We start from the raw sequence: 12,368 nt of genomic DNA, 5'->3' as shown, positions 1-12,368 counted from the left end.
TCTGGCGAGATCAGGGCCAGACAACAAGCATGAGAGGAACAGGGGGAAAATCTGAGAGGGAGATATATTTACTAGAAAGACAGACAAAACACCAAGAGGGAAAGATGGAGGAGGGTCCTACACATGACTAGGAAAGGAGGGAGAGGCAGAGGGCTGTGCAGAAGTAGGCATGCTCAGACCTTAGAGCCCTGGGAGGCCCCTTAGGGTTCTGATAGCCTCACCCCCAGGATAGGGCTTATGCATTGTAGAAAAACAAGAGCTAGGATGTATAAGCACCTGCTGCAAACCTGGCACTGGCTCAGGAGCCCCAGCTCGCTCGTTTGACCATGTTAGAGGTATTTACTGTTGTGTTTTCCACAAAAGTGGATTCCTACAGGATGGAGGTCATGTCTCACACTGCACACAGCAGGTGCTCAGGAATCCACTCACTGTGGAATGAATGTTAGAATGAACAAGTGGACCCCTGCATGCTCGGGTTACTGAGCCAGGAAACATAGGCACTCCCGGTGGGCTGCAGGTTGATCCTGACCACCCCACTCTGGAGCTGGGACAGAATGTCCCAGGGGCAGACAACAGCATCACCGGAACCGAGAGTGAGTGTTGGGGCATAAATAACACCACATGCTCTGGTGGCAGTGGTGGTAATGGTGGTGGTGGTGATGATGATACCATCATCTTCACGTGCTGTTATCACATGTGCTCTTGCTCTGTGCTAGTCACGCTTGTAAACGCTTTACCTTCATTTAATCCTCACAGCAGTCCTATGACGTAGGCGTTATTATGATATCATTTTATAGATGAGGAAACTGAGGCTCATAAACTAAAGTTGCTGTCCAAGCTCAGATAGCTCAGATGGTGCATCGGAGACTGAAAAGAATCAATCTAACACCAGAACTGAGCTCTTGACCCCTTTGCAATTCTTCTTCCCCAAGAGTAATACTACCTGATATTTGTTTACAGCATTTTGGCTTGTGTAGCTTTTTCAAATTTACTATATCATTTGTTCTCATGACAGCTTGCTAGAAAGACATGTAGAACCAGAGTTGTCATTGCCGTTTAAGAGATAAGAAAACAGGAATGGTTGAGGGACGTGTGCAAAGGCACAGGCTCCTATGTAGCAGAGTCTGGACTGGAACCTGGTCAGGGCTTTGTCCAGAGCACAGTGCTGCTTAGAGGTGTACGCTGGTGCCAAGATGGAACACACCAGGCTCAGGAAATTGTCGAGGTCTGTGTGGTGCCTGGCTGGAGTGTTGGGCAGCCAATACAGGATGTCCAGGGCAGGCCCTCAGGAAGGCAGGATTTAAGGACTCTTGAAATAGTATGTCTGGGTTTAAATCCTGGCTCTAGCCAGTGACCTTGGGCAAGTTACTGAACTACTCCATGCTTCAGTTTCCTTGTCTATAAAGTGGAGATAATAATAATTGTACCTTTTTAGTATTGTTATGAGAATTAAGTGAATTAATATTTGCAAAGTACTTGTAACAATCTCGATGTATAGCAAGGATTTGATATGTATTGTTAAATAAATCAAATAAAATAGGGCAGGAATAATAATAATAATAATGATATAATTCAGACCCCAGACAGAAATGGGGTCTGGATTACTGAGCGCTAGAGTTATTCAGAACTCTGGACAGCTCCCCAAGCTTGAGAGCCACCATATTGGTTCCATCTGCTCCGTAAAATTCTTTGGAAGTGAAATGTCTCATCCCTTTATTCTTGGTTATCATGAGCTTGAGGATTCTCCTCACCACCCTTTGATGTCTTTTCTATGAGGGAGGACACAAAAGCTCTTCACCAGGGAGGCCCATCTCTTCAAAGGGGGGGGAGGTGCATTCCTGTTGGTTTGTTCTTGAGGAAGTGTCCCTTTTTGGGATGAGGGACTGCACCAGATGTTTGTGGTTGATGGGTGGGACCCAGGAGCTTGTGTTCAGTGTGGTTAGGGACTATGGCCCCACCAATTGCTCCCAGAGTAATCACTAAGATCAGATGGGGAAAGGGCAGGAATAGACAGGTTTGTGGAGAGAAGCAGAGGGAGCATAGAGGCATTACTAGGTTCATAAGGTTGAGCTGTGGGCTAAGAGTCCCACACAGCTCAAGGCTTGCGTAGAGCCAGGGGGCTTCCACACCACAATCCAGAGCTGCTCCTGCCCCACTCAAATCCGAGTCTGTTCAAATACTGAGGGCAACTCACTTCTGATGTGAAGAAGCAGCCATAATGCCTCTTGTCTATGAGCACCTCTATGTACTGAGACCTTTCTTCCCATTATCTCATTTAATCCTCACAACAACTCTGTGAGTTAGACATTGCCAGTCCCATTCTATTGATGGGAAAACTGAGGATCAGAGAAGTCAAGTGACTTACCCAAAGAAAAACTGCTAGCAGGTGGCAAAGTTTTTCTTTTTCTTCTCAAACACACTTCCTCTCAAGAAATATCACTCTTAGTGCTAGGAATGGAGACTTCTTTGGGTTTTCAGCCTCTCTCATGAGTGTCCCTTCTTCCTTTCTTTCACTGTAACATGTGGAGGCCCAGCAGGATACAACAACAATGCCTTCTCACAACAAAAAAATTCCTGAGTGTCTCATATCTGTCTGTAACTACAAACACCTCCAAAAGTTGAAGTCCACCTCAACTCAAAGGAAGAAAAAAGTACTCTCAGATATAAACTCCTGTTAGGGCTAACTCTATACAGCCCTGCCTGCTCATGTCTACCTCTGCTTCTTCCCACAGAGGAGATGGCTGAAGGGAAGAATGCCATCCTCATTGGGATGAGCCAGTGGAATTCAAATGACCTGGTGGAGCAGATCGAGACCATGGGGAAACTGGAGGAACATCAAGGTGAGATTCTGCTTCTCTCATCTTTGGGGTGCGTACACGTGTGTGTTGCAGGGTGGGTTGAAGTGCTGGCAATTTGGGGATAGAACTCAGGTCTTCTAAGAAGAGCCATCTATCTGTCTGGGTACCTCCTCTCCCTGAGTCTGTGACCCCTGAATTCTGTGACCTGCAGGAATCCTCATGGGGACTTGTGCAGGGTTTTGGTGGAACATCTCCTGGGTGCTTCAACAGAGCTTCCTTTGCCCATAGGATGAGCACCCCAGGAGCATGGGTAACTAAGGGCAGGTGGTGGGGTCCAAGCTCCTTGGACTGCCAGGCCTATGGTGTTGGAATCTGCTGGTTAAGGTAGGGTGGTGACTGGAGGCGCCTTTGAGAAGGGGCAGGGGAGAGGGGCAGCAGTGGGGCTTGTAACTTCCTTTGGCTGAGTTGTTGAAGAAGGAGTATGTGGCTGGGGATTAATCCAAGAGGCTTTTTGTGGAGGGGTGCTTTGACCAGGAGCTTAATCAGCAGACAAAGCAGTCATATCCTTTTAGGCATCCATCTGTCTGTCCAGTTGACCATTTTGCATCACTAACAGAATGACTGTTGAGCACCTACTGTGTATAAGTGCTTGGTAGGAGGGACCGAAGGGGATTCAGCTGAGGCCTCTGCCCTGTGATGTGTGACACGGTATAAGGAAAGAAGTAAGGAGGTCAGGCTTCAGCTGAGGGTTGTTGGGCCTGAAGGGAAGAGGCAGGACATTTAGAAGGAAGCAGGAGAGGGGATCAAGGAAGCGTTCCTGACAATGAAGCTTCGGAGCCAGGCTTTGAAAGGCAAATGGAGGATGTAGCTGAGAAAGTCATAAAATCTGAGATGACATATGGGGAAACTGAGGCTCAGAGAGGGGCTGCATTTGGTTAAAGTTATCCTGGAGTGGGGCCAGAACCCCATCCGGGATCCAGGGTGCTAACCTCTGTACCTGTTATCCTGAGGCCAGTTTTTTCTATCCCTCCTCCCCACCCCCTATATCACTCCTCCTACTTCTCATCTGCCTTATCTCCTCTTTTCCTTCCTCTCTTGGCCCTGTCATTCCTCAGTCATGGATGCGCCAGAGTTGCTGACTGGGCAGGGCTATCCTATCAGGAGGTGTTCAGTGAGATGGTCCTGGCCTAGCCCAAGAGAATGACTGTCTTGGTGCTGGCCATCTTGGTGGTGGCCCTCTTGCCCCTAGCATCTGCTCCTCTCCTCACCCCCTATCCCTGCCTCCTTGGTTCAGAGCCCTCCCCATGCCGAAGTGCCCATCCTGAGAAATGGACAGGCCTGGGATATTCCATTTTACAAATAAAGAACCCAAGGCTCAGAGAAGCTGCATCGTATCCAAGGCCCTCCAAGTTGCTGGCAGCATCATGCTCAGGTCCCTAGTCTCCTGATTCCCAGTCCAGGGCTTCACCTCCCACACTGGATCAAATTGGAGGCTAGGCACAGTTCTGAAGTCCTGCAAAGTCAGGTCCAAGAAACCCAGAGTCTTAAAGGAGAGCCCCCCTGGGCCACTGTCACATTCACAGGAAGGGCGGGCTCTGAGTCTGGTCTCCAAAGCCAGTTCAGAGCCCATTTGCCAGTCCTCATAGCCACGCATTTGCAGATGGCCCTTTGTCTGCTCTTTCCTTCACCCCAGGAACCCTGCAGGGGGCCCCAAAGGGGTCATGGATTCCAGGTCCTGCCTTGGACAGGGCTTGGTAGCCATGAAAAGACAAACCCAGACTTGTACTCACCACCCATCTGGTCATCCCCTTCCCACCCCCACTCCTACTTGTCTGCCAAAGAACGTGTGACTCAGACACTGAGTGAGCTAAGGCGGGATTGAGCAAGAGGCAGTGTGAGCTGGGAGGGCAGGGGAGAAGGAAGCAGAGGGAGATTGATGGGAGAGGCTGAAACTGCAGCTTAGGAGCCCAAGAGGTCTGGGTTTGAACCTTGGCCCTGCCACTCTGTGGCTTTGTGGTCAGAGAAAGTCACACCACCTCTCTGATTCTCAGTTTCTTCACCTGCAGAGTGGGGCTAGTACAAAAGTTGTGATGATTAAATGAACTAATACTTGCAAAGTGCATTTGATAACAGATAATTATAATTCTGGAAGAGGGAGAGAGGAGAGACAGATCTTGTACAAGTGATGCTAACAAATGCTTCGTGGTGCTCATGGAGGATGAATTAGGGGCAGTGCTTGCCTGAGTCTGGGAGTTGATGCTGTTTCCTCCCAGTATGGAAGGAGGAGCAGGAGGGAGAGAGGGAAGAGGGGACGAGGAAGAGGAAACCAGCTGTGTTTCCAGGTCCTTCTGAGGCCCGTTCCCCTGTGGATTACTAATGTGAATTCCCACAACATGACAGAACACACACATTAGTTTCATTCATTTCAACCATCATTTATGGAGCCACGACAGGGGCTCAAGCCTGCTGTAGATGTGGGGGAAACAAAGATGAGCAGGCTGGCCTTGTCACCCTTTTAGGAGCTCGCAGCAGAGAGGAAGAGATGATCCTAGTCACGGATACTACGAGCCTGAGGAGAGAGGCTCGGGGGACTATTTGGGGGAGAAGAAGTTCTGAAACCATTTTCTGGAAAAGGCTGCAATCAAAATTGGTGGTATAGAGGGGCCAGCCTTGTGGCATAGTGGTTAAGTTTGCGTGCTCCGCTTCAGTGGCCCAGGTTCAAATCCCGGGAGCGGACGGATGCACCACTCATCAAGCCATGCTGTGGTGGTGTCCCATGTACGAAATGGAGGAAGATGGGCACAGATGTTAGCTCAGAGCCAATCTTCCTCAGCAAAAATAGAGCGGCCAATCCTCCTCATCAAAAAAAAAAAAAAAAAAATTAAAAATTGGTAGTTTAGATAGAGCTCTGCCTCCTTCAAGTTTCCTGTCCTTAAACACGAGGCTCACCCCAGAGACCCCCTCTCACAGGTCACACCTGAGCCAGTCACAGCTACCCTAAGTGATGACTCCCAAGTCCATCTCCAGCCGAGACCTCTCTCCTGGGCTCCAGACTCATATTTTCAGTAGCCTCTTGCTTACCTCTACCTGGATGTCTGGAAGACTCTTCATGCTCTACGAGTTCCAAATGGAGCCGACCTTCTTCCTCCTAAACCTTAATTATGTTTTAAATTCCATCTTTTTATCTCCTTAGCCATTGAAGGCATATGTGGCATAGGTTCTTTCAGACTGCTCTGTTATCTCCAGTTCCTGAAGGTGCTAATTCTGGGGTGTGTGTGTGTGTGTGTGTGTGTGTGAGTGAGTGTGTGTGCTAACTGCACCTCATAGGTTTTGTTTCTTCATTTATTTTTTGGGTGAGGAGCTCAGCCCTGTGCTAACATCTGCCAATCCTCCTCTTTTTTTTTTTCCTGAGGAAGACTGGTCCTGGGCTAACATCCATGCCCATCTTCCTCCACTTTATATGGGACGCCACCACAGCTTGGCTTGCCAAGTGGTGCATTGGTGCGCGCCCGGGATCCGAACCGGTGAAACCTGGGCTGCTGCAGCGTAGTGCTTGCACCTAACCGCTTGCACCACCAGGCCGGCCCCCTTGTTTCTTCATTTTTTATTGTGAACTCATCTTGGTCACTTCTCTCCCTTTTTCTCTCCTGTGGGAATCTTGTGGTCCGTAGGTTGTGAAAATGCCCTTTTAGAGACTGGTCTTGTGTTTCTGCTGGGCCTGAGTGTTTCACTAATCTTGGACATTTTATATGCTAAATTTACAGTTGAGTGTTTCCATTCTATATGAGTGGTGTAAATTTAGACCCCACACCCATATGTGGCACAGGGTTTTAATTACTCATGTGTGACTTTTTTCCTTCTCACTGTCTGTGAATGGTAGATTTGCTGCTTCCCCCGGGGAGTTTTTTTAAAGTTCCCTTGTGGGTGGAGCAGGCCTTCAAGGATCCCTGCTATACCGGGGGCTCCCTTTAGCTCCTTACCTTCCACAGGCTGAGGCCAAGTCTGTGGAGTTGACAATATGTTTTTCAGCCTCTAGGCTTGGAGACTCTCGCCACCTGAATCTTCCATGGGTCTCCTCTATGTCAGCTTCTGCTTTTGTCTCTGGATTGTAATCCCTTCATTGTTTCTGGCACTTGTGTATTATCCATTCTTTATTTTGAGCTTGGCTATATATCTACATTTTTTTGGTAATATATTGCCCAGTATATGTGTGTTTTAATGGAAAGGTATTTTTCAGCATCAGCTCAGTCCACCTTATTTTTTATTATTGTTATTTTACAATTGCTTGTCTTGTTATTTTTATTTAACATTTTTAATTTGGTAAAATACGCATAGTATAAAACTTACCATTCTAAGCATTTGCCAGTGTACAGTTCAGTGGCAATAGGTGCATTCACATTGTTGTGCAACCATCACCACCATCCATCTCCAGAACTTGTTCATCATCTAACTGAAACTCTATATGTATTAAACATGAACTCTCCATTCCCTCCTCCCCCAGCCCCTGGTAACCGCCATTCTACTTTCTGTCTCTATGAATTTGGCTACTCTAGGAATCTCATATAAGTGGAATCATGCAGTATTTGTCTTTTTATGTCTGGCTCCTTTCACTTAGCATAATGTCCTCAAGATTCATCCATGTTGTAGCATGTGTCAGAATTTCTTTTCTTTTTAAGGCTGAATGATATTCCATTGTATGTATATACCACATTTTGTTTATCCATTCGTCTATTGATTCGTCTATTGTTTCCACCTCTTAGCTATTGTGAATAATGTTGCTATGAACATCGGTGTACAAATATCCAGCTTATTTCTTGAATACATTCTCATTGTAAAAAAACAAAGAAGCAATACAAGGAAAACCAAGGTGTCCCTTATCTGCTTCCTCAGTTGCCCATCTCACTGCAGAATTTATCAGTGTGGAGGGTATCTCTGTAGAGACAGATCATATTAGATGTTATTGCTGCAACTTGTTTTTCATCCAGTGGTAGATCTTGGAGAGCTTTTCATGTGAGTATGTATAGATTCAACTCACTCTTTTTAACTGTATCTTAGTATCCTCTACAATAGATGTACCATAACTTATTTAACCATTCTGTAGTGATAGACATTAGAATTTTTCATTATTAAAACAATGTTCCATGGATTGAAAGTATAAGCACTGAAAATTAGATACTGCTAAACAGTTTTCCAAAAAGACCGTGCCAATTTATATTCACACCAACTATGGATGAGGTTAACCATTTCTCCACAATGTTATCAGATTTGATCATTATCAAACTTTAAAATTTTACCTGATTGATGGGTGAAGATATTTTCTCATTGTTTCATTTTGTGCTTAACTTGATTGCTAGTGAGATTGGTCATCTTTTCGTAACTGTGTTGACTAACCCTATTTTCTTTTTTCTGGATTTCTTAAACAGGCTTTTTGCTCATCTTCTATTGGATTATTTGTCTTTTTCTTACTGGTTTTTAGGAGTTCTTTATATATATATTCTGGATATAGATTATTTGTCTACTATGTATTTGAAATATTTGTCTCTTGAATCCTGCCACTTGGCTGAGTTTTCTTATTAGTTCTAATAGTTTGTTAGTTGATTCTCTTGGGTTTTCTAGGTTAGAGTATCATATCATTTACAAATGTTAACAGTTGTGTCCTAGCCAATATTTATACTGCTTACTTATTTTTCTTGTTGAATTGCGTTGGATCTCCAGATAGATGCTGAGTAGCAGGAGTGATGGCAGGCTCTCTTGTTTGATCCTGACTGTAATCTCTTCCATTCCTCCTCGTCCTCTTCCCTCCTGCTCCCCCTCTTCCTCCTCCTCATTCTTCTTCAGTTAAGTATATTGAGGTATGATTTCCCTTCCATAAAATTCATCCTTTTTAGTGTACAGTTCTCACTGCTGCTTCTTAAATTCTGTGACTTCCTCTTGGGTGTATTTCCTCTTTCCTCTGGAATATCTCCTCAAGTAATTCTTTCAGGTGCGAACTGTGGATAGTAACTTTTCCAAGTCCTCACATTTCTCAACGTGTCCTTGTGTTGCCTTCTCATCTGAATGCAGGTTTGCTTGCATTCATGATCATGTTCCCAAACATTTTGGAAGACCTTCCTCATGGCCTCCTTCATTTAGTGGTGTTGGTGAGAAGTCTGAGGTAAATTTGATTCTCATTCCTTTGTGGGTAATGTATTTTTCCCTCTTCTTGAAGTTTTAAGTTTTAAAATCTCTATTCTTTCTATTCTGAAGTCACAAACAATGTTTGCAGGTGAGGTTTTGTAGTCTGTCATGCCCGCACCTGGTGTTCTCTTTCTTCATTACTGTGACTTTTTCTTTTTATTATTTCTTCAAGTATTTCTCTCTCTCTGTTTTCTCCTCCCAAAGCTTATATTAGATAGATCATGGAACCGTGTCTCTACTTTCCCTTCCTGTTCTTATTTCTTGGTCCTTGGTGGGTTCTGGAAGTATTCCTTGGTTCTAACCTAACCAACAGCTTACCAATTTTCTCTTCTTCAGCTGTTTCCATTCTTCTGGTCAGCTCTTTTGTGGATTTGTTTTTGTTTTTGTTTTTTTTTTAAACAATCATATTTTCATTTTCATGCATTCTGATTGGTTCTTTTTCATAACAACCTGATATTGATTCATAGACGCCATGGATTCATTCTGTGCTTTTTAAAGTCTTTGTCTTCTTGTTCTTTTTTTTTTCCCCCCAAAGCCCCAGTAGATAGTTGTATGTCATAGTTGCACATCCTTCTAGTTGCTGTATGTGGGACACGGCCTCAGCATGGCCAGAGAAGTGGTGCGTCGGTGCGCGCCTGGGATCCGAACCCGGGCCGCCAGCAGCAGAGCGCGTGCACTTAACCGCTAAGCCACGGGGCCGGTCCTGTCTTCTTGTTCTTTTAAGTTTCAGAGTTTTCTGGTAGGTCAGAGGTGGATGGGAATTGACCGCACACACTTCAGATTGGATTAATTAACCAAAGATCCATAAGTGAGATTATAACAGAGCAGGAGCAAGCTTAATTCTAATTATCTAAGGAAGCACACAGCTATCATTAACATTCTCCAAGTAAAGTAGGTCTTGACAAATTCAGTTTTTTAATTGAGACAATTCATGTACCACAAAATTCACCCTTTTAAGTTGTACAGTTCAGCAGTTTTGAGTATATTCATGAAGTTGTGCAACCATCACCACTATCTAGTTCCAGAACATTTTCATCACCCCAAAAAGGAATCTCATACCCACTCCCCATTTTCCTCTCCCCAAGCTCCTGGAATTTCATATAAATGGAATCAAATAATATGTGGCCTTTTCTATCTGAAGTCTTTATCTTAATACAATGTTTTTGAGATTCATCCTTGTAGTGTGAATCAGCACTTCATTTCATTTTATGGCTGAATAATATTCCATTGTATGGATATACCACATATTGTTTATCCATTCATCACTTGATGGACATTTGGATTGTTTCTACTTTTTGACTAATTATGAATAAAGAAGCTATAATTATTCATGTACAAGTTTTTGTGTGGACATATTTTCAGTTCTCTTGGGTATATATCTAGAAGTGGAATTGCTGTATCATGATAATTCTGTTTAAATTTTTGAAGAACTGACAAACTCTTCCAAAGTGGCTGTACCACTTTACATTCCTACCAGTATGGTATAAGAGTGTCAATTTCTCCACATTCTTGCCAACACTTGCTATTGTCTGTCTTTTTCATTATAGCCATCCTGGTGGGTGTGAAGTGATATATCAGTTGGTTTTGATATGCATTTCTCTAATGACTAATGATATGGAGCATATTTTCATGTGCTTATTGGTAGTTTGTTCATCTTATTTGGAGGAATGTCTGTTCAAATCCTTTGCCCATTTTTAAATTGGGTTGTCTTTTTATTTTTGAGTTATAAGAGTTCTTTATATATTCTGGACACTAGACCCCTATCACATATATGATTTACAGATGTCTTCTCCCATTCCATGGGCTGTCTTTTCACCTTCTTGATAATGTCCTCTGGAACACAAATTTTTAAAATTTTGATGAACTCCAATTTATCTATTTTTTCTTTTACTGTTTGTGCTTTTGGTGCCGTATCTAAGAAACCATTACCTAATACAAGGTCATGAAGATTTACCCCTCTATTTTCTCTTAAGAGTTTTGTAGGTTTAGCTCTTATATTTAGGTCTTTGATAGACTTTGAGTTAATTATTGTATATGGTGTTCAACTTCCTTCTTTTGCGTTTGGGTAACCAGTTGTACTAGCACCATTTATTGAAAAGACTATTCTTTCCTCCATTGAATTGTCTTGGAACGCTTGTCAAAAATCAATTGATCATAAGCATATGGGTTAATTTTTGGACTCTTAATTCTATTGCACTGATATCTATGTATATCCTTATGCCAGTACCACACAGTCTTCATTACTGTACATTCGTAGTAAGTTTTAAATCAGGAATTGGGAGTCCACCAACTTTGTTCTTCTTTTGCAGGTTTGTTTTGGCTATTCTGCATTCCTTGCATTTCTATATGAATTTTAAAATCAGCTCATCAATTTCTGCAAAAAATCCAAAAAATTTTGATAGGGATTGTGTTGAATCTGTAGATCAACTCAGAGAGTACTGCTGTCTTAACAATATTAGTCTTCCAATCCGTGATCATGGGATGTCTTTCCATTTATTTTGGTCTTCTTTAATTTCTTTCAATGATGTTTTATAGTTTTCAGTGTACAGGTCTTGCACTTGTTTTGTTAAATTTATTCCTAAGTGTTTTATTCTTTTTGATGCTATTGTAACTGGAATTATTTTCTTAATTTCATTTATGGATTGTTCATTGCAAGTATATAGAAATACAACTGATTTTTGTATGTTGATCTTGTGTCCTGAAACCTTGCTGAACTCATTCATTAGTTTTTTTGGGGGGGATTCCTTAGGATTTTTTATATATAAGATCATGTCATCTCTAAATAGAGGTAGTTTTACTTCTTCGTTTCCAATCTGGATGCCTTTTATTTCCTTTTCTTGCCTAATTTCCCTAGCTAGATCCTTCAGTATAATATTGAATAGAAATGGGGGAAGCCAGCATCTTTTCTTGTTCCTGGTCTGAGGGGGAAAGCCTTCAGTCTTTCACCATTAAATATGATGTTAGCTGTGGGTTTTTATAGTTATCCTTTATTTAGTCGAGGAAGTTCCCCCCTACTCTGTGTTTGTTGGTACTTTTGTCATGAAAAGGTGTTGGATTTTGCCAAATGCTTTTTTCTGCATCTACTGAGATGAACATATGGTTTTTGTTCTTTATTCTATTAATATGATGTATTACACTGATCGATTTTCATATGTTGAACAACATTGCATTCCTGGGATAAATTCCACTTGGTCCTTGCCATGTCACTAATCTTTTATGCTCAGCATTTACATATCTCTTCCAGAGTACTTATACTAACAGTCTATGAGCTGACACTTAAGGGACTATTTACAATGAGGGCTCTTCTTGTTTTTGAAACGAAGTGTCATCAAAGCCACTTTCTCATTGAGAGGAAGGAAGCAGTCACTGCCTAGGTGTCCCTGATCAATTTCT

At 42.9% G+C, this 12,368-nt stretch overlaps 1 protein-coding gene across 1 annotated transcript in view; it reads left to right on the top strand.

Annotated features, from left to right (window-relative positions):
• Positions 1 to 12,368, top strand: part of PITPNM3 (PITPNM family member 3) — a 94,560-nt gene that overhangs the window by 25,438 nt on the left and 56,754 nt on the right. The window contains exon 3 of the mRNA XM_087440594.1: positions 2,733 to 2,840. Within this exon, the coding sequence (XP_087296720.1) occupies positions 2,733 to 2,840 (108 nt within the window). The remainder of the gene's footprint in view (positions 1 to 2,732; positions 2,841 to 12,368) is intronic.

This window comes from Ceratotherium simum, chromosome 16 (assembly GCF_057802395.1).
Source record: "Ceratotherium simum simum isolate JZ-2026a chromosome 16, ASM5780239v1, whole genome shotgun sequence".
Taxonomy (NCBI): Eukaryota; Metazoa; Chordata; class Mammalia; order Perissodactyla; family Rhinocerotidae; genus Ceratotherium; species Ceratotherium simum.
Note: the sequence above shows the minus strand (reverse complement) of the source record. Positions and strands in the feature narration are given on the sequence as shown.